Source organism: Galeopterus variegatus, unplaced genomic scaffold, assembly GCF_000696425.1.
Source record: "Galeopterus variegatus unplaced genomic scaffold, G_variegatus-3.0.2 Scaffold3661, whole genome shotgun sequence".
NCBI classification, from domain to species: Eukaryota; Metazoa; Chordata; class Mammalia; order Dermoptera; family Cynocephalidae; genus Galeopterus; species Galeopterus variegatus.
The window spans coordinates 245599-268057 of record NW_007729772.1 but is presented as its reverse complement, the minus strand read 5'-3'; the positions used below and the strand labels follow the sequence as shown (position 1 = coordinate 268057).

Here is a 22459-nt window from a genome sequence, read left to right as displayed (position 1 = left end):
CTGTTTTATCACCCTTTCCCTTCCATCACCAACATAAACTCTTGCCTTTGAAAAAATTTACAGGCAATGTGACGTAAGAAACACAATTTTATTACTTCACAGAGTAAACAGGTGTGCAACTAGGAAGAGACAGTACCAGGACTGTCGAGTGGTGGGATCAGGAAGTCAGCTTCTGTTCTCTCTTTCTTCAAGTGATATTTTCTAAATACTAAAAAGGAAAAATTGTTGCAGTTATGCACACCTCCCAAAATTAAATTTATCCCCTTAGAGTTTGATTATTACACTTACAGAAAAATTGGATAACTCTTTTCAAATTCCTTAGAAAGATATAATTATCAAAACTCCTTACATGTAAGAATAGATTGTTTGGTTTGGTTTGGTTTGGTTTGGTTTTTCTTAATAGAGGTAATTATTTCCAGAAACGTTTTCAGTTTTCCTTTATTCTGACTTGGTTAAAACATAGTAGTATTTATAAAGGTAACACAGCCATCTAGTGGACAGATTTTTAATAGCTGCTTATTTTACTTGAGAGGTTTAAGAAACAAAAGCTTAAGCCAAATGAAATACTTGTTTTATGACACATGATACATGATTGCAAAAATGTGGGGTAGTCTTTATAAGGGCAATGTGGTCTTTTTTTAAACAAGTGTTTTAGAACATTTCCAGACACAAATTTCTAACCACTATTCCTCATCCCCACATACCCCATTCAACACCAAGTTGTATTACAAAAACGTAGAAATGAAAAAGATGAGGTTCAAGTCATAGGTTTGACAATGTAGTTTTTATATGTCAGAAATTATGGATTTTATATGGTTACTGGCTCACCTTTTGGTGCTTTTTTTTTTCTTTTGGTAGTCGTTTGTAAGCAATGCATCTGTTCTACTCTGCTCTACGTGTTCCCCCTGTCCCTGTCCCCGGTATCTTTGCTAATGCAAGGAAGTTGTACTCTCCAGGGGGGGCTCTTCTCAACTGTAGCAACACCTCCTCTGCAGTCAATAGGCGCATCACTTCTTTTCTTTCTCTTTCAGGCTTTGTTGTCAAAACCTTCTGTAACAGCTCTTTTCTGGTACTCCTAAATTCCAGGGAATTGAGAAGTCGCTTCTCAACAGTATCTATTGTAAACTCAGTCCTCTGGGCAACACCTCCTACAGAGTGACAGCTGAGGGGATAATGAGAGCACATTTATGCTCAATATGCTGGTTTGTAATAGGAGGTTTACTCTTTCCAACCCTTTAAGAAAACAATTTTTGCAAATAACTAAAAAGGTAAAATATCACACTTAGTGGGATTGCATAGTGAAAATGAGCAAGAGACAAGAAGTCAGATTTGAGTTCCAGTCCTAGCCTTGATATGTTATAGTTTGTGGCTAGTTTGTAAGTTCAGCCTCAGTCTGATTCCTTCTAAATAAAATGTGAATGATTAATAAATCCCCTGCTTACCTTATGGAGGTTGTAATAAGGAAAAAGTAGTAAGATAATATATGAGGAATTGTTTTATAATAATGGAATGTATAAGATTTTGTTTCCTCAGGTTGAAATAAAAATGTCTTTGATAAACTTGGAATTGTCATTTTAACGCACAGCCAATTTGCCCTTGTGATTAATTAAGCATTTGTAATAATTTGCCCTTCTGTCACAAGTTTTTATTTCCTTGCTTTATATCCTTGTGAAGTAGGTCACTACCATTATCCCCAATAAGAATGTGTGAAATAAAGCATGGAAAGACAAAATCATCATAAAGAAGACATATTCTACATTTAGATTCCAGCTCATTGTGTTCTTGGCCCAACACATATTCCACTTCACTGCCTATTCAAATTCCCTCTCCTGCCCTGAAATATCTGATCTGTCCATTTTGTTCTACACTTACATCATTCCTTTTTACAACTCAGAGCCTGTACACAATTTTATCCCCCTCTGTTTGGACTCTCCTTTGTCCAGGTCTCCATCCGCCAAACACCTGCTCATTTTCAACCCAGTGTAATCATTACCTACCCTGTGAGGCCTTTCTCAATTCTCTCATGCAAAAGTATAGATAACATACCAGTGTCTAAGGAACACCATATGCATAACACTATTTTAGTTCTTATCACAATGCCACGTGATGTTTATTTACCTATCTGAGCACCTCAATAGCAAAGCCTTTGTCTTATTCTTCTTGTATTTCCAACCCCAGCAATGCTGCATAAGCCAGGTGTTTCGTACATATTTATAAATTATTGCTAACTCCTGAGTAAAGCTGTAGTATTTTACTACAATATTCTGAATGATGAAAATGAAATATTTAACAAATGATCTACCAATTCTTTTTCAGAACCTGAAGGATGGTGATTTCATTTTTGTACTGGGAAATTTGAAGTAGAATCTGTTAATAAGGAGAAAAGATTGATATCACAATGTGAAAATATTAAAATATTGAATACAGTCTGCCTTTCCCAATGACGGTGGTTTTTTCTTAGAGCCTTGGTGTCACACTGTATTAAATTTAAGCATTTTATTGATTCCTCAGTTAAATTTTTGTGTAAATATATGTGGTTTTGTGATTGGCCTCTATCCCAGAGCTACCACAGCTACTGGGAAACTGCAAAGTTTTCATTTTATTGGCATCTGTTTCAAGTGTTCTTCCTAAGAACCAATTGTTTTCCTTACAATTACAGACAGTCTTCCAAAATAGACCCGGCACATATTCATGATGTTTGTCATCGATAGATAAACTTTATAATTGGCAGTAGATTATGTTTTTACCACTGCATTATCCAAACTCCCCTGTAAACAAACAATCCACCCACACTCAGAAAATGCTCATTTTCTTATTTCTGAAATGTACAGAATGTATTTCCTCCTTTCTCAAACTCATCATTCTAGAAAGTTCCCAGTGGTATTTTAAGTGCTTTTATTAGTATATTTAGCCTAGGTTATTGGCATTTTCTTCCATAAAGTATTTAGACTTTGATCAAAACTCCCACAGTGAGCACTGTATATGTATTTTTCTTCTTTGTAGCTTTAATCATTTAAAAAGTAGAAATGTTAGTTTAAAATGTTATGTAAAAAGTGAAAAACACGTGTCTCTGTGTGACTCCTCACAACTGTTATGTTTGATGTTTTCCTTTTAGGGCTTTTCTATACTGAAGGCTTTGACTTCTCTAAGTCAAAAAGTACATATTACATTTCAAGTACATATAACAGGTATATACTAATCAAGAGCAAATATTTCCAGTAATTTATTATCTTTTTAAAAAGCTATATTACTTAGAGCAGGACCAAGTGAAATTGGAGACAAACATTAGTATCAAGAGAGGCAAACAGTCTGGTATCAATTCACATCTATTTTCACTATTTCTCTTCATCTTAAAATGGCATTTTCAGTGGTTCTTGATAATCAAAACCTTGAAACCCATTTTTTAAGAATATTAGTAAAGGGCAGTAATTAAATGGACAATGTGTCCATTGCTAAAGTTCAATTTCTTTCTATAGAGCAAGATTACGTCCAATATTAAATCAAGAGATCACACAAGTGGTGAACTAAACTAAGCATTTACTGAATGTCTGTTATAAGTAGTTTTAGTCCAAATGTGTGTCCATATTTTACCATCTGTAGAGATGAAAGATGTAAACACGCCCAATATTTCATAATGAATGCTCTAATATGCTAGCATTTGGAATGTTTGTAAATATCAGATATAAGAGCCAGAATTCATGTTCAGAAACTTGTGAATCATGCCTGTGGATTCCAAATTTGTTGTTCTACAATAAAGGCACATGGGGAACAAAGTTTTCAAAGATGTTGAATGAAATGAGGTATACTTGCATTTTGTATGGCATACTCTATGGGGCACTGTGTGGAAATGCAAGCTCAATAAGACTTGGCAGTATGAGTGTTAATCTCCTATTTAAATAAGATCTTCCTAGAATTTGCAAAAAAAAATGCATATTTTATATGCATATATATATTCCCTATATATATATATAGGGAATTTCACAGAATATTGTCAGTGGTGAGTCCTCCTCACCCACCCACTTTCCCATAATTACTGGAAATACATCAAATTAGAGTAACACTCTTACCCAAGGATACTTTGAGAAATTAATGAATCTTCTCTAAAACTCATATCTGACCTCAGTGTAGAGCAACATAGAGGACTGAGGTTTCCTGGGCTGCCTCAAGCTGTGGACGCATTCACAGTACCTACATGCAGAGACCTAATATAGTGCTGCAGAGACCTAATATAGTGCTGCTCTTTCTCAATCCCTCCGCACAGCTACACTACAGTGAAAGCTTTGACTTCTCTAACCCTGCGATGCTACCTCCCCACAGGGCTCTAGTCCGTGTCGTGCATGTCTCAGTAACAATCAGCTACTCTTTCTGAATCCCTCCGCACAGCTACACTACAGTGAAAGCTTTGACTTCTCTAACCCTACGATGCTACCTCCCCACAGGGCTCTAGTCCGTGTCGTGCATGTCTCAGTAACAATCAGCTACAGTTCCCCCTCCCAGAACACATCAGGCCACACCACTTTTCTCTCCATGGTTCTGCACCAATAAACCTGCCGCTATCCCTGGAAACGGGTGAAGGAGAACTTATTTCACTATGAAATCATACATTTTCTATGAAGTGTCCTTTTTCTGAGTAAAGACTCTTTTCCAATTTCTATGGGGTTCTCTTTTCTTCAGTTAGTCCACGTTCTCAAGGAAATCATCCTATCTAGTCTCACTTGCAGTTGTACATTGGCCGCTCATCAGGCTCCTCGTCCTTAACTTCTTCCCTTTTGCTACATTCTGTCCATCCTCACCGTGGTACTGAAGAATGAAAGAATGAATGAGATACTGTCTTAGTTTCTCTTACCCGATGTTCCAGATAAAGAATAACTAAGTGCTTGTTGGACACCTTCTCCTAAATGCCTTCTTTCCCCACAACCACTGCAGTCATGTAATAAGTGGTATATTACCTCAGTGCTTATCAGAGGGCCTGGTTCATAGTAGGCACTAAATAAAAATACAGGGTTATTAGAGTAGGGTTTAAACTCCAACCATACTACATATTCAGTGTTCGATTTGGGGCCAATGTACCACACAGCTCTGTGCTTCATTTTGTCCATCTATAAAATGGGGATAATAACATTATTGGTAAAAGAGTGGTGCCTGGCATGTAACAGGCACTAAAAAATAATAGTTTCCATTGCCTTTCGTGAAATAAATAAATGAAAGAATGAACAAATGAAAGAGTTGTTATTTGAGCTTCATTACTCTCTGACATGCTCTCATGAAGTTCCTCAGTTTCTAGACAGAGGTATCCGTTTGCTAATTCAGAAGACAGAGTTTTCCAAGGCCATCAAGTCACCCTCCCCACCTTGCTTCTCAGTATCTCCCCATAACCTCCCCCACTATTTCTAGTCTACACCAAGAACCTTGGATGTTCTATCCTAAGGCACTGATCAGCTACAGTTTACCTGAGCCAGACAATTCTCTTTCTTGTTCTGGGTTACTAAAACCCATGGAATTATCCTAGTTTCTGTAATTTTGTAGAATTCCGAAACCTGTGTCCCAGATTCAGACTCCTCCCACCCGATGCTCTCCCATTCCAAACCCTCAGAGTTGCTGGCTTGTCCCTCTCACGACATTAGAGATTGACTAATGGGTGAGAAAGAAACGACAAAGTCAAATATAAATCCAGCAGCTCAAACTTTACTGGTTGAGGAATGATCTTATCAGTGACAGCAAACCTAGTCTTCAAGAAAGGATACAAGTGAATGACTTTTGGTTCTAGTCATAGTTCGTTTTCCATTTACTTTTTTTCCCCATTGATAGCTAAGAAGATAAAATGTATCAGAATCTAATAACAGATTTTACTAAATTTAGTAACGTAATGATAAATATCAAATATTAAAGCATAGCATCATGTAAGTATCTTGGAGATTTTAAGTAATTCAAGTCATGTAAAAATGAAGTCAGAATGTATAATGATATCCACTTTCGAGATTCTGATTTACTTTATTGTTTTATTTGAAATTATTCTCTTTCTTTTAGTTGATATGGGCTTACCCATCATTTAAAACTGGTATTGCTTTTTTCGTACTTTAAATATTCTCACATAGTTGAAAATAAAATCTCCTGAAATTTTCCTGTGAAATGTGAAATGCTTCTTCTGAAAACTTTATTATTTTATTTAAGTGAATTTTTCCCTGCAAAATGAACTGTTATGCTACATTACAGCCTCACTGTTAGAAATGAAGAAAGAGGAGAAAATGCAGGAAGACCCACACATATCACAAAAATGGAGAGTATCCAGGTCCTAGAGGAATGGTGAGTGTGAGATCCACATTGTAATTGTTTCTGATATTTATATGCTATTTACGTCTACTGGATGCTTAAGTATTCTTGCTTCATAGTGTGCCTCAAAATGATTTTGTGAAATGAATGCATGAATTTTTGTCAGTATCCAGAAATCACTGACCTAGAGCCCTGGCTGGTAATTTGCCAGATCAGGTGGGACTGGGTGGCAAAATTCTGACCACTAGGCGGCAGCAATCAGATAGGATTTCTATCTTCTCCTGTTACCTGCTCTAACATTCATAGGTCAAAGTTTCCCTTGATAATGACCCCGTTCTCTCTCTGCAGCCAAAACCCCACTGCAGATGAAGTCTTGTCCTGGTCTCAAAATTTTGACAAGATGATGAAGGCCCCAGCAGGAAGAAACCTTTTCAGAGAGTTCCTCCGAACAGAATACAGTGAAGAGAACCTCCTTTTCTGGCTTGCCTGTGAAGACTTAAAGAAAGAGCAGAACAAAAAAGTAATTGAGGAAAAGGCCAGAATGATATATGAAGATTACATTTCTATACTGTCACCAAAAGAGGTAAAAATCTGGAAAATATTGAGGTGGGCTCCTTCAGACCAAGGATAACCCTAAAGACACCACTGTCCAAATTGGGAGGTGATGGGATGAGGACAAGTTAGAAGACTTCTCTGGGTACATAAGTTAGTTGCCATTCCGAGAACGTCCCTGAACACACTTGAGGGTTAGGTTTCTGCACTGTGCTTTGATCATTTATGAGGGTTCATCAAAAAGTTCATGGAAAGATTCATATTATCTTTTATTTTTCCACAAACCTTTCGAAGTGCCCTTGTATTTCTGGCTGAATTGTGTGGTAGTGCGCTTGCTTTTCAGAACTAAAACTAAGGAGCCTGTTTAAGCACAGTTTGCTGTGACTTACATTGCAGTGGAAAAGAACTTACTTAGGGTGGTATTTCTCCAAGCTGATCCCCAGATCACTTGTGTGAGAATCACCTGGAGCATTTGTTTAAAATGCAAATTCTTAAAGCTACCTAGGACTCCTGAATCTAAATTTTTGGAAATAGAACCTAGAAATCTGCACTTTTAACAATCATTTCACAAACATACTAGTTTGAAAATCTCTGGTATAGGGGCTCAGAAAAAAAAATGCCATGTTTGTTGATGTTTTTGACTGAATTTTTACAGAACTGAAGAATGGGCATATATGATTCCTAATATTCTTGGGGGAGGAGTGGAATGAAAATTATTTTATTTATTCTTCACTTTCTGTTATTGAAAAGGGCAAGCTTTTTTCCCCATTGCCAGAATATGCCTAATCAATAAAGAACACTTCTAGCAACCAGATAGCTCTTTTCCGTTAACTTTTAATTTGTTTTTGAGAAATGTCCCAGCTGACAGTTAAAAGCATCTGGTGAGGAAGGGATTAATGTGACCGGGCCCCTGTATCCCTGAATGACAGAGTTCCAGAAGTACTTTAAAGCACTTAGATGACACAGAGGTTCCTAGAATGCCTTCTCTTTTCCTCACCACCCTCTTTTTGTCTTTTCTGTCTCTCATAAACGACTGTGATTTTTACCTGTGCATTTAAATGTCCTGACGTGGTACTTTCTGCTCCCAGAGTTTAGCCCCTTCACCCCTCTCTTGTGCGTGTATATTTGTAGAGTCCCATAGAACTAGGCTGTGGTCATCAATGCCTCATCCAATACTTAATGTGGTCCCATCCTGCCTTACACTCCTCACTTTGATTTTAAATGAATTAGTGTCTTCTTTATTAATGGCTAAGTTTAGAATGCAGTATAAACTATTTCACTTCTAATGAAGTATACCTAAATAATTTAAAAATTGTTTATTAGTTAGGTTAATTGGTATTCTGGAGTACTCCAGTAGTACTGTCTCTACAAGATGAGAAACCTTCTAGAACTGTATGGACACAAGATTTTTTTTTTTATTTCCCACATTATCAAAGTGTTCATAGAAACAAGGTGGGGAGAATTTTCCTATAGCCTCATTACATTTTTTATTGATGTCACATTGTATTTCTAACACCACTATAATTCTACATCCTAAAAATACATTCTTTGGGTTTCTGGTCTACCTAGAACCACAGCATCTAACCAATTCTACTTGGATTTTATTAGCATAATAATTTTATTCTCATTTTTATTTTAAAGTTCCATTATATGGCAAATAAACCTGATGATCCAAATATGCCTGAAGATGTGCTTCTCTTGTCTCTAATTACATAAAATTATGGATTCCTTGGAAGATTATCTAGCCCATTTCTCTCCCTAAAATACGTAAGGTGTGTTAAAGTGATAATTGTCTAGATTACCTAGTCCATTCCTTTGTACTATATATGTATCATCTTAAAATGATGACTGTTCTATTTTTTTTAAAAGGTTAGGAGAGGCGCAACACCAAGGGTTGCGATCCCGTTGCCGGTCCCCGGTACGGGCGCGACACCGAGGGTTGCAATCCCGTTACCGGTCAGTAAAAAAGACAAAAAAGGAAAAAAAATAAATAAATAAAAGGTTAGGAAAAAAGGTAGTCTCCATATTAAGTATTTAGAGTTCCTTTATGTTTACGTTTTTTTAATCTTTAATTTTTATGGGAAACACTTTCCCATTGTCCTCACTGCTCCTGATTTTCAGATGTCAGGTTGATGGAGCTTTGTAAAATACTTAATCTTCACAAAATTACTCCCTTTCTGTGCCATATTTAGAGTTACCATAGTTATTAATTATTGAAATATAAACTATTGGGTTTTCATTCATTTTGCTAAACTAATAGAGTTTTGTTTCTTTCAAAAGTAAATTTCTTTTTATATGATGTCCTCAAGGGGAAAACAAATGAAGAGAAATAGGCATTTAAGACTAATACTCTTGTTGCACATAGCAGATCCTGATGACAGCTTATACTTACTAAGTACTGAAAAGGCAAACGTAGAGAAATAAAGAACTTGAATAAAAAGTCTACTTAAAGGTTATTATCAACTGTAAATAGCATTGTGCTATTGAAAAGAAATAATTGTAAAGCCTTCAACGAAATAAGACTTTTATCTGAATTGAAGAAAACTGTGTGTTCAGTTATCTACAAATCTCCTTAGTAATGGCATTGTCATTAACCAGGACTATAATCTGGCCCTGCCACTTACCATCTATATGACACCTAGCAACTCCCTTCGGTGCTCTGGAGCCTCACCCTCCTAGTTTCATAGAATGATGTTATGGAGAAAGCTCTAAAATCCACTAAGTCCATGATGTTCAAGTTCTGCCACATGATTTTAACAGTAGCGGGAATAGTTTGCTTCTTCTGAATTCATCCTAAGTTTCCAGTTACTATCTGGGAGGAAAAAGTAATAAACCTATGTAAACATCAGAATTATCTAAAAAGATTGTCATGTAACAGACGTGGATTCTGTGTATGCATGTATATGTGTCTTCAAGAGAAGTTCTGTGAAATTAGCCCTTCAATGATTTAAGCAGTTTTTCTAAACAGAACTCATTTAACTGTATTTTCCTAGACTTATTTCTTTATGCATGCATATTATCATTCAAAAAAATATTTATTGCGTCTTTCCTATGAGCCACGTGCTGGGCCAGATGTTAGGGATATGACGGAAAACAAGACAGACACTGGCCTATCCCTTATGAAGCTTACATTTTAGGAAGAAAGACAAACCATATTGAAAACAATTAACTAAAAATTGTGATAAATATTGTAATGGGGTGGAGGTTGAATGATGTAGTTTAGAATAGGGTGAGTCATTTTGAGAAGGTAAAATTCAAGTTAATACAAAAGCCAAAGACATTAGGTTTGTCATCATCATAATGGTCAATTATATTATGATAATTATTACTTATATTGGGCTTAAACTTTGTTGACAAAGTGGTCTTATATATATTATTACAATCTGAGTCACACAACAATCCTTCAGCCACAAGGACAGATGCCATCACTTTATAGCAAAGAAAACTGATTCTCAAAGAGGTAAAACAAATGTCTGAAGATATTAGAATTATATCTGCTGAAGACAGAAGGCAAGCCTAAGGTCTTCTGATTCCAAATGTAGTGCTCTTCCAACTACAACATGCTGATTAGTTCTTCCATTGCCCAATATTTTATGGCACTACTATAGATTTCTGTAATCTCAACCTTAGAACTTCAGACAAAATGATAAATAGCAACCTTACATGCCTGCACCCACCCCCAGACAAGCAAGATATCCTTTCCCATCACCTGGAACCTACCAAAAATATGGTTAGCACACATTATTTTACCAATAATCTTTGCTCCAAGAGATAAATTCAGATGATCAGTCTTATTTGCAATTTATAATTATTTTCAGTAGAAATAACAACATAACACATAACTAAATGTGCACATAATAAAAATTTATTGAAATTGATAGGAGAACCAGATTTTCTTTAGATCTATAAACTTTAACATGGGGATACCAAATTTAGTTAAAATTAAAAGCAGAAAACAAAATCTCCAGTGGCAGAAGTTATAATTGGTAAAATTTGATATGGACTTACGAAAGAAGAAAAAATTAATCAGAATTTTACTTGGAAAAGAATCCTAAATAAAACAACTTCAGTAAATTTAAAAATAAGATGGAAAAATGGGAGAAAAATTTAATCATGCTATGTTAAAAAATTCCTCAGAGAATTAATTAAATATAAAGGAAGGTCCCCTCTAAGGGGCAAAAAGACTTTCAGTGAAAATTCATCATTTTCAGCATAGTTCTGCCAAAAATTTTTACAGGGTAAAATTTTCATTGCATCTTGATGGCTAGGACAAAAAGGCAGGGTCCAAACTTGGTGTACTCCTTTCTGCAGCACTCTCCAATCTTAATATTCTCCTTCACTGGATAGGAAATCTAGCAAGATTAACCACAGTACATTACTCAGTTTAGCCAGGCCAAGCCACACAAGCAAGATTTCTCTGTCTTCCTTCTCCCCACTTTACCTCCATACTCCGGTTGAACAATCTTAGCCATCACTAAAATTTCCTCTCCAACACTTTGTGGAATTGCCGGTGGATATTTTTATTATGCTTGCAAGCTGCTTGCTTTTCTTCCCTGTCTTCTAATTCCTGTGGGAATGAAAGCTTCCTAGGTCACTGAGGCCTATTACAGTCACTTGTATCTTTTTAGAGCTTCAGTTGCCACCTCTCAACACTATCAAAGTTTTCACCGTTGCTAAAACTGCCAGTTAAATGCTGCCACATCTATCACTGCTGTCATGTGCCCTGTCTCATGGTAGTACATCAGTGCTTTTCTTAAAGTTCTACTCTTGCTGTAATGTACGCCCCCCACAACTCCCCTGCCACCTGGGTATGAGTCTACAGAGACTAGTAAGAGGAGAATTCCATTGCCCAAGGATAGCTCTTTTCTTGTGCTACTCAACTTTCTCTTCCCTTAGGATGAGTTATTTCCAGGAAACTCCTCAGTCCCTCATGCAATGGATCCCAGATAAGATGGCTTTATAAGCCATCAAGACACACCTGAATCCTAGGGTGAAGATGGCTTAGGTCCAAGCTGGGATCCACCCCCACTACCTTGTATTATAGATGTTCCACATTCTGAAGCACAGAGGCACAGATGAAACTATAGATTTTTATACCCATGGGGTTTATCCTTGTTCTTTGACCTCTCTACACTTCTTTTGACTGACCGACAACCTTTTCAAACAAACAGATATTAAGGTAAATACTTTATTTCTTAAGCAGAAATGGCAAATACATTTTTGTTACAGATTATTAAATGTTGAACTGCACTACTTTTCATATTTTACTACTGCTTTTAATTTGCAAAAGAATAGAAATTAAATAATAAGGCCTCAAGACACTTAATATTTTGTATTATTTTATTTGTCTTGATAACTAATATGATTCTGCTACTGATAAAAAAAACTGTTACAATATATTTAATTATGCTATTATTTAAGAAATAAATGACTCTTCTTTATCTTAATATTTTGTATTATTTTATTTGTCTTGATAACTAATATGATTCTGCTACTGATAAAAAACTGTTACAATATATTTAATTATGCTATTATTTAAGAAATAAATGACTCTTCTTTATCACTATTCTAAGGTTTCCTTCTCCATTGAAACAAAAAATTCTCTCAAGTTTGAAAGTATTTATAAAAATAGCCTTCACCTTGTCATAACACCACATTTCAGAATAAGATGAACCAGTTTAAACTCCAATGTCAACATTTTCCTACTGCACAGAAATACAAGAGATATTTTTAGATAAAATGAAAAGCTTGGGGGAAAAATTCTGTACTTTTTTTTACTTTGTTTTTGAAGATGACCTCATATGGCAATAACACAGAAGATAAAAACTAGATGATGCATTTTCAGAACATCTTTTTATTTTTTTAAGAAAAATTCTGTACTTTTTTTTACTTTGTTTTTGAAGATGACCTCATATAGCAATAACACAGAAGATAAAAACTAGATGATGCATTTTCAGAACATCTTTTTATTTTTTTAAAAGAATTTTCAATAGAGAAGAATATATAGTTCAGTCAAGAGATGTTTAAGTTTTTCTGTGTGTATGTTATTTAGCCAAACCACAGAAATTTAGTCTGGATCACCATTTCATGACAAATCTAACAGCCCTCCCTGGGGTGGATCAATCAACCCAATTCTACATGGTCTGTAGAGCTCAGGAATCTGGGGATACTAGATATAATATGAGTGGCTTCAAAGACCATTTCACACCTCAGACTTAGTCCAAATAGTGTGTGGGAAAAGAAGCCAGAACCAAAAAGGCTTTAGCAAATTGCTTATGAAAAAAATGTTTAGACATAAATATGAAAGGTTTGTGTATGTTTGAATATATCTTGAGACAAATTAACTAAGATTGCAATGTCCTATTCCTTGCTCAGTAGTGAGTATTGAGGAAACCCATCAGGACTGAGTCACTGTTGCCTCTTGTAAGTTTTTTCTAACATGACATTTCAGGGCAGAGCTTTCATTCTGTTCCCCTAAGCATGCCCTTATTGCTATTTATTTTTCCCCACTTCCCTTTCCAGCACATCCTACTATTTCCAACAGGATTAGCATTCCGGGGGGAGGGGGGGCGTTGGGGACTAAATCACTTTATAATTTTATTTCTGTAAACTTTTCAAAAACATTGTACTGATGATTTTAATAGGTATTCTGAATTCCTATTTATATTTTCCCTCTCAAACATTCCACTTCAAGCAATTGTTCTACTTCATCTTTAGTACAGGGGTCTTTGGATGTATTCCTGCAGAAGGATGTTCCCTAGGCCTTGCCAGGTAGACCTAAGACATGAAGAATGCTTGCTGCATTTCTGCTTTACTGTGCCTGTCCACATTCCTGGTTTTCTACTTTTGACACAGCAGGAATTGTTAGCATATGAAACTATTGGGAATTGGCATTTGATATACATGTTAATTTTTGTCAGAGAACTCTTCTCTGCCAATAGATTTTTATTTTGTTATCATGAGTCACCTGCAGCAGTCACAGACTAGGAGGAGGTGAATTCTTATTCTGGCTAGGGAATTCCCTGGTACCTCAACAATAAATAGAAATTGTCAAAAACTCCTGAATAAATGCATAGAAAAGATAAATCCAAGTAAATCAAGATATCTGTGAACTAAATTTCTAGTTTAATTGACTAGGTGTTTTTTGTTTAATTCAGTTTTTGAAGGAAAAAAGTGTATGTAAGGTTATGTAGCCTTTCAAAAGATAACCTCAAGATTTTCAGTAGCTGTCTTTATTCTCTGAAGTTTCTCTTAGGTGTCACAAACCTACAGTTACTTAATTTAAGTCTTTTGAAAAAAATATTATTTAATGTATCTGCTCTTATTTCTTTTTAGGTCAGTCTTGATTCTCGAGTTAGAGAGGTGATCAATAGAAATCTGTTGGATCCTAATCCTCACATGTATGAAGATGCCCAACTTCAGATATATACCTTAATGCACAGAGATTCTTTTCCAAGGTTTTTGAACTCTCAAATTTATAAGTCATTTCTTCAAAGTACTGCCGGCTCTTCTTCTGAATCTTAATTTTCATTTAAAAAAAAATCATTTTGGAGGGCTAGGATAAAAAATAAAAGTAGTTAAATAACATCAGAAACTGAGTTCCTGGAGAACTACAGTTTAGCATTCCTCAGGCTACTGTGAAAATACAACCATTATGGTCTTTGTCTCCATTTTTATCAAGGTTATTCTGGTTAAGTTTGGAGGAAATACCACATAAAACAATGAATTGCCAAATTAAATATGTTTTATTCAATACTCATTCTACTTGCAAGCAAACTGTATTTGTAGTCCTATGAACAGTCTCCTAGTGTATCTCCAGAGACTGCATGTGCAAAGTAAAACTGCTTCATTTGCCACGTAGTTGTTTGTAATATTTAATCCAATAGCATCACATATCTGTATTTAAGGACTTTTGTGCAATATGGTCTTACAGAAATAATTGCCAAAAAATTGGCTGTGGTCTGCATTTTTTAACATAATCTAAGACAGAAAAAAGCAATTTTTTAAATGTAACAATGGTCTTCAACATGCTATATATACTGTGTTCAGTACACTAATTTTGAAGCCAATATTTCTGTACATGAAAAAAGAGCTATTTATCTCTGTTGGGAAATCCTAAATGCGGGATTCCGCTGGTTGTTCACTGCCAAAACTATGGCATTTTCATTACAGAAGAGTTTTAAGAGTTCTTAAAAAAAGAAGAAAAAGAAGAAATGAAAAAAAAGCACAAAACAATCTGAAGATATTCTATCTCAATGACAAATCAAAGAGTGATATTGTTTTTAATTGTATTAGGAGAAAATGAATCTATATGTATATATCAGATGTCCAATACTGTAATTAATTTATTAAAGACTGGCTCTCGAGTTCTAACATGGTTGTGTAAAGTCATGTACTTCAGCAACAAAAAATAACAAGGTTGATAACACAGTTTGGGAATATAAAGAAAAGAATTTAATAAAGAAATGCCTACATGTAGCACTGTAAAACATTTTGATGAATAGCTTTTGTCTTGTGGCATATTTTCCTTGAAAGTGAAATTCAACTAAAAAGCTAAGTTTTTACCAAGAAAAGTTTTATATGGGTTATGAAGAAGATAATTCTCTACTTCAGACCTTAACTGTTTTCACATAGTATCTTAAGAATGATTTCTTTTAAAAATATTAAAACCAAACTATTAATTCTCATTTATAATTAAAAGGCAGTACAGTGCTCAAATCTCCTAGCTGCCGTATTATTTTTTATAAGTACACTAAATCTTTAAGACAAAATACTTGCCTAACATTCACATATACTTCTGACATTCAAGAAAACAATATCGTGTTGTGCACAAAAATGCTAATATTAATAATCAGTGTCATATTTATATCAAGGTGTTACATTTGAATAGTAATACCCCCTGGAGACTATTTTTTTAATCTTAAACTGAATGAATATAATACTGAGTAACCTAAAATGAAAGTTTTAAAAAGATTTATATCCACTGAGAACACTGGCCTTATATTAAGGATGATATTAAAATTATAGGTTTTCTTTGTCATTTTTTTAACTACCTCTCATTTTTAATTTATTAAACATATTTAAAAAAAAAACAAGTTTGGAGGGTTTTTTTTTAAGTTTATTTTACTTGAAAGGTTGGCATCGTAAGTTTCTTTTTCCATAAACTTAAAACATTTCAAGAATTGATTTTTAAGTGAATATGACTTTCTAATTTATATAGAATTCAGGAGACATGATTAAAAGGGCTATTAAAATATCTATTCCCTATGCAAATATTTTAACTGTTGCAGTGTTTGACAAAATGGGATTTTTAAAAAAAATTGCGGAGTAGAAAACAAAATGTTCTGTTTACACTGGCGTTGCTGACTATCCTACCATATTCAGCACTTTTAAATATATTATTTATGAAAATGTAGTTAAAATGCAAGATAGAAAATATTTATAATAATCATTTCTTTTAACAAATGCCTGTTTTTTTCTGAAAGTGTTAGTTTGTTAAGACATATTTTATCCATGTCACTTAGATATTTAACTATTTGAATAATAGTTTTCAGTAATATGTTGAAAAAGATAGCTATAAAGATGTTTACAAAAAGTCATATTTTTTTCCTAGAGTAAAGAAAAACCTAAAAGAATCATCACTTCTATTGTGAAGTTCTATTGTTCATAAATTAATTTTTTTCTTGATTAGAATTGAGTTTATTATGCTACTATGATGTATACACATATATGGTGTAGTATCATACTTGTTTCTGTGTTTGAGGCACAATAAATTGGTGCAAATGACTAGAAAATATGTAATATACTAAGATATACTGCATGCATTGATCTTTTTAAATGTAGACTTTATATTCCTGTTGTTACTATATATGATGGTGACCTACTAGTCATAAGTTATCTTTATAAGATACTTTGGACTACTAGATGAATTGTCTGTTTGACAATACTTTTAATATTTTACCAAATGAAAAGATAAGGGCCCTAATAAAGAGTACTAATCTCTAACCTGGGCATTGTATAATTGAGATTTTGAAGTTGGTATATACTTTTGAAATTTGATTAGGAAGTTGTGTTGAGAATGATTCTAGAGCAGATTTACAAATCAGATGTTGGTAACCATGCTATTGAGCATTTTCTGTGCTAAACTCATATTTTAAGGGGAGAGTAGGGTTTCTCATTTAATTTCAAAATGTTTAAAGTTTCTAAGTGTATATTTGCAACTCTACCAGTTTTTTAAGTATGGTATAATTCCTTCAGTTTAAGTTACAGAGCTGTAATAAACAAAAAAGCTCTCAACTGGTGTTTATGCTACCATTCCAAGAGCACAATATTTATTTTAATAGAATTTGATTTTTCTTATTGAGTAAATTCCTCCCTGGGGAAAAATTAGCACTTTAAAAGAGACACTTTGTGGTTTAGATTGCCAAGATACCTTTGTATACTGTTAAAATCTGCTAATGTACACAGAAAGAGGTTAATGCACTTTTTATAATGCCTATCTTCAGACATATCTACAATGGAAAGAAAAGTAGAGAATATAGATTACGTATATATAAATAAGTTGAAGAACCAGATTTCTTCAGAGATTGATCTTGTACATAAATCGCATTTATAATAGATGGATGACACTTCTCTACTCTGGCTAATTGTTATTACATTACCCAAAGGTAGTATAGATGCTGTGACAGTGTTACAGGATGCATATGAACAAGAGTAAAACAAAACACAGCTTTGATAATGAAGTTACTAAATGCAAACTCAAGACTAAAATGTGGTCTCTGTGGTATCTTTTTTTTTTGAAATCCAAAATGTGTACATAGGATAAGCAGTTCTGATATTTGTCCATAGCGCATGGGGTATTTATTAGTCTCCCTAATGCTGCCTAGGTTCTTACCTACACAATGAAATGAGTACTGCATATGTATCTGATAGTTCAGTTTTACAAAATTACTATCAAAATAGGTAAATAATGTTTATTAGGGGCAAAAATATTTTTCACCCATTAAGCTTATTTAAAATACTTGATTTTTAATTTTGAATTTATCAATTTTTCTATACATCTTTCTGTACTGAAAAAAATAAGTCATAGTGTAATTGTGACAAACTACATTTGTGAAAAATATAAATTATCAGATGCTTTGGTGAAGAAACGTAAAGGGGAGGAATTTAAAATACGATCAGAAAATGGGAAAATAAAACCCTTTGAAAACCATGTAAATTTTTTCAGAGAGAGAAAATGCCTAGGAATCCTATCAAAGGTGAATTTTGAATACTTTGAGCTTGATACATTGGCAAATTATTTTGAAAGATGGTAAGGATATTTCCAGAAAAAAAATTCTTGTCCATATATTTACATTGACAGTTTATGAACTTGATTTTCAAAGTATTTTTTGCAAACACTTGTATTTGAGTGGTGTTATTTGGTTTTTAAATTTATGACCAATATAAAATGTTTGTTCTCCTGAGAAAACAGTATTCAATCTGTAACAATTTTAGTAATTCTTCACTTACTACAATTGCAAATATTTATCAATAAAACTGGTATCAAAAACTTGCTTCAGATCTTCTCTGCAACACTTACAATATCCTTGCAACAAACAGGGCACAAAGTGATAAATATTATTTCCAAATAGCAGGCTTTGATTTCTTTACCAGTATTGTAAAAACTATTACTCTTATAGGTATAGTCCTCTCCAGCCCCAACTGACATCTTTTCAGATTAATTTAAGGGGATATTCAAGACTTTGACTCAAATAAAAACACTACAAAGTATTTCACTAACTGATAATAGTTTGGGGACTAATTTCATTCCTATGACAGAAGCTTTTAGATGAATAGGGAAAAGGAATGCTATTAGACACTGATAACAATAACCAGATGTGGGTTTTTTGGAGTTGTTTTGTTTTGGCAGCTGGCCAGTACAGGAATAGAACTCTGGACTTTGCTGCTATTAGCACCATGCTCTAACCAAGTGAGCTCAGATGTACTATTTTTTAGTATGTCATATGTTAACCAGAAATCCCTTTTTCCCTCATTATTTCTCTTATTAAATCTCTTTTCTGTTTCAGAAATTTAGGAATTTCAAAACTGTTGAATTGTACCTAATTGCTGCCACAGCATTCCAGCTTTTAAAGTTACAAATGAACACTTTGGAGTAATAGTTAAATAGACTGTATTTCTGTCCTATGCTTGCATACATTTCCTTTCTAAAGATCTAGTTCTTATTGCTATATTAAATGATGCCACATACAATAAACACTTTGGAGTAATAGTTAAATAGACTGTATTTCTGTCCTATGCTCGCATACATTTCCTTTCTAAAGATCTAGTTCTTATTGCTATATTAAATGATGCCACATACAATGCTTACTAATAAAAATATATGTCCAAAGGTTCACATATGGAGTACAACATAAAAACATCAGAAACTTAGAATTACAAATTTGATTTCAAGTTACATTTCTGTCTCATGTGACTTTAGGCAAGTCATTTATCCTGAGTGTTTCCTCATCTGTAAATAAACAAATAATAATTTACAAAATGGCTATGGGCACTAAATAAAAAAAACATGGAAAGAATAAAGTGCTACATATAACATTATTTTATCAAAGTTCTTTGGTTCAATAATTGCTATTTTCAGGAATGTCAGTATTAAATGTTATTTAAATGCACTTCTCCCCTATTTTTTCAAAGTATACTTTGAAAATGATTTAATTATTGATCTAAAAAATACAACCAGGCTTATCTTAACATGGAAGACTATATCAATGTTATTGCTTTGTTTAATAATGTGATTCAAAATCACTATTTTCAGTTATCAATAACACACCTAATCTACAATCTAGAAGTGTTTCTTTCAATGTCATCACACATACACACACAATTGTAGGTCAAAATTAAAGTTTATATGAGAAATCATTTGAAAAATTTATTTCCAATGGAAATAAAACAACATTCCCAAAGATAGGAATAATATAAATATCGAGTCATTTACCAAGTTTGTAAATGGGTGGTAGAGCTAAAATTAAGTTATAAGAGACTGACAATTATAAAACATTATTTTTATTACGGTAGTGTGATTTTCTTTAACAATTTGACGATGAAAATACAACAAGAAAAATTAATAAAAGGTGGTTATGTGTTCATAAAAATTTTCATTAAACCTTTTATTTTAGGATAGTTTTAGATTTACAGAAAAACTGCAAAGATAGTACAAAGCAGTCCCATATACCCCACACCCATGGAACATTTTGTCACAATGAACAAACCAATATTGATTCATTAAGTCCACACTTTTCCTTAGTTTTTACCTAATGTCCTCTTTCTGTTCTAGGATCTCATTTAGGACGCCACATTACATTTAGTTGTCACGTCTCCTTAGGCTCTTCTTAGCTGTAAGATCCTTGTTTTTGATGACTTTGACAGTTGTGAGGAGTACTGATCTGGTATTTTGTAGAATGTCCCTCTGTTGGGATTGGTCTTATATTTTTCTCATGATTAGACAGTGGTTTTGGTTTTCAGAAGGAAGACCACAGAGGTAAAGTGCCATTATCATCACATATCAAAGATACATACCATCATCATGACTCCTCTTAGCTGTAACAGTTTCTCAAACTTTAGGCTCCCTTTAGCTCTTGATGTTGACCTTGATAACCTGCCTGAGGTAGTGTCTGTCCATTGATGTTGCTGTTGACCTTGACCCACAGGGCTGGGGTAGTGCCTGTAAGATTTCTCCAGTGTAATATAATACATTTTTTAAGAGTTTATACTGGAAATAAGTTTAGTGGACATTTACACTAACCTAAAAAAATTCTCAGATTTCTCAACATTAATATTAGGTTCCATTAAATGCTTACTAACAAATGCTATGAAGAAAATACAATGAACTGGAAAGTGAAATGGGAAAATAAAACTCTGAAACACTGTTAGCTTGAATATTCATTTAATACAGATGAAAGTGATTTTTATTCCCTTGAACTACGTAGATCCTCTACATAATTTGGATATCAAAGACTTTAGTTTTACTAATTCTCATAAAAGATAATTTAAATTGATAACCATTTTGTTTAGTGCTTTTCTATATTGCCTTCCACTGAACAATGAACACTGAATATTGAGATAATGTAAAAAGACTTGATATTTTTCCACCTGGCTTTAACCTATTTGTCATAAACACAGTGTTTCTTGTATATGATTTTAAGATGTTTGCTAAATCTTACAAAGAATTTCAGTGTGTTTGGTTCTGTAAGATTTCTTACTGATGGTAATTTTTTACTATCATGTTCATTGTACTTAATAATCTATATCCATATTTTGGATTCCACCAATATTTATTAGTGGACTATAAGCAATTTGGAATGCATGAATACAAACAACTTAAGAGGTACCACACCTGGCTATTTTGCAATGCCAGAATAACTGTAGGTATTAATATTGAATAGATAATCCAGATTATCTTTCCTCCAATTTAAGTTATTCTGGGTTTTTATTTTCACTTCCTTGAATCTATTTTATCAGTTTACTATGTATAATAGACTTCCTGAAAATGTTAAAGTTTTCACCATGTGACTAATTTGAGCATGACAATAATGTAAGAAAATTCAGAAGTCTCGAAGTATATGTCTTTGAGTTCTCAAAGTAAATCAAACTACAGCTGTTTTCATTTGACTATATTGTGGAAACCTATGGATGTGATTGTAAAATGCATATACATTACACTGACTTTCTTAAAATGTTTTGAATGAATAAAGAATTCACCGATATACCCTTAGACAAGTTACTGTTTCCTCATTCGTCTAACACTATAAAAATAAAAGGAACTTACATGTGTTACTTAAATTGCTTATGCATCTGAGGGAAGATAATAAATTCTGGCTAGATTCTTTACATTGTTCTGTAAGGTTATTGCTTATTACAATTTTGCACCTTTTATAAATAATAAAATATACTCTTGAAATGACTTGATTTGAGAATTCAGCTGAGATTCATTATGTTAAGTTCAAATGACTCCCACCATTTCTATGGTTAAAAAAAAATTTCAGAGGTGACTTTAGATTTGGGAAGTATCTGTTTCTCCTAGGGATATAAACAACCTAACCAGTCCTGTCCTATACTCAAATCAGAATTAAAATAAAATGGTTTTCAACCACTATATTACAGCAAAACAATTTTTAAAAGTAATGTAGCTTGATTATAAAAGGAAAATAAAGAAATGAGGTAATTAGTTGGAGCTTTTAAGTAGCAAAACTATTTTGCTTTCTGTCATCTGGAAAGAGATTTTATTTTTCCACTTTGCGTTTGCATGTAGTGCTAAGGGAGGAAGAGGCAATGCAAAGTCGTTTTCATTTTCTAAGAATGTATACTTAACTTCAATACCTTTGATTAGATGGTATAAGGATATTTTAACCTTAAGAGCTCCCATTTTTTAATATTTGATTCTTTTTCATAATAATTAGAAACTTTCGGTATGTCATCTCTGTCAACAACGAAAGTTTTAGTAGACCCTGCCCAAACTAGTTAGGTAATGAGTGTTTCCAGATTGAGCGTTCAGCCCCTGCATTCCCAAGACTATCTTGGTTGTATTTATTCCCTCACCTCCATTTCTCTGGTGGGTTTTGAATACGTCTTCTGAAAACTG

At 33.6% G+C, this 22459-nt stretch overlaps 1 protein-coding gene and 1 long non-coding RNA gene across 2 annotated transcripts in view; both read left to right on the top strand.

The window, feature by feature from the left end:
* Positions 1-15191, top strand: part of RGS17 (regulator of G-protein signaling 17) — a 34487-nt gene extending 19296 nt beyond the window's left edge. The window contains exons 2-4 of the mRNA XM_008585664.1: positions 6214-6303; positions 6619-6853; positions 14158-15191. Coding sequence (XP_008583886.1) covers positions 6214-6303; positions 6619-6853; positions 14158-14346 — 514 coding nt within the window. The 3' untranslated portion in view covers positions 14347-15191. The remainder of the gene's footprint in view (positions 1-6213; positions 6304-6618; positions 6854-14157) is intronic.
* A 965-nt stretch (positions 15192-16156) lies between these two features.
* LOC103601275 lies at positions 16157-21781 on the top strand. The gene is made up of 2 exons (XR_551442.1): positions 16157-19068; positions 19180-21781. It is a non-coding gene; the product is annotated as an uncharacterized LOC103601275 (long non-coding RNA).
* The last annotated feature ends 678 nt before the right edge of the window (positions 21782-22459 follow it).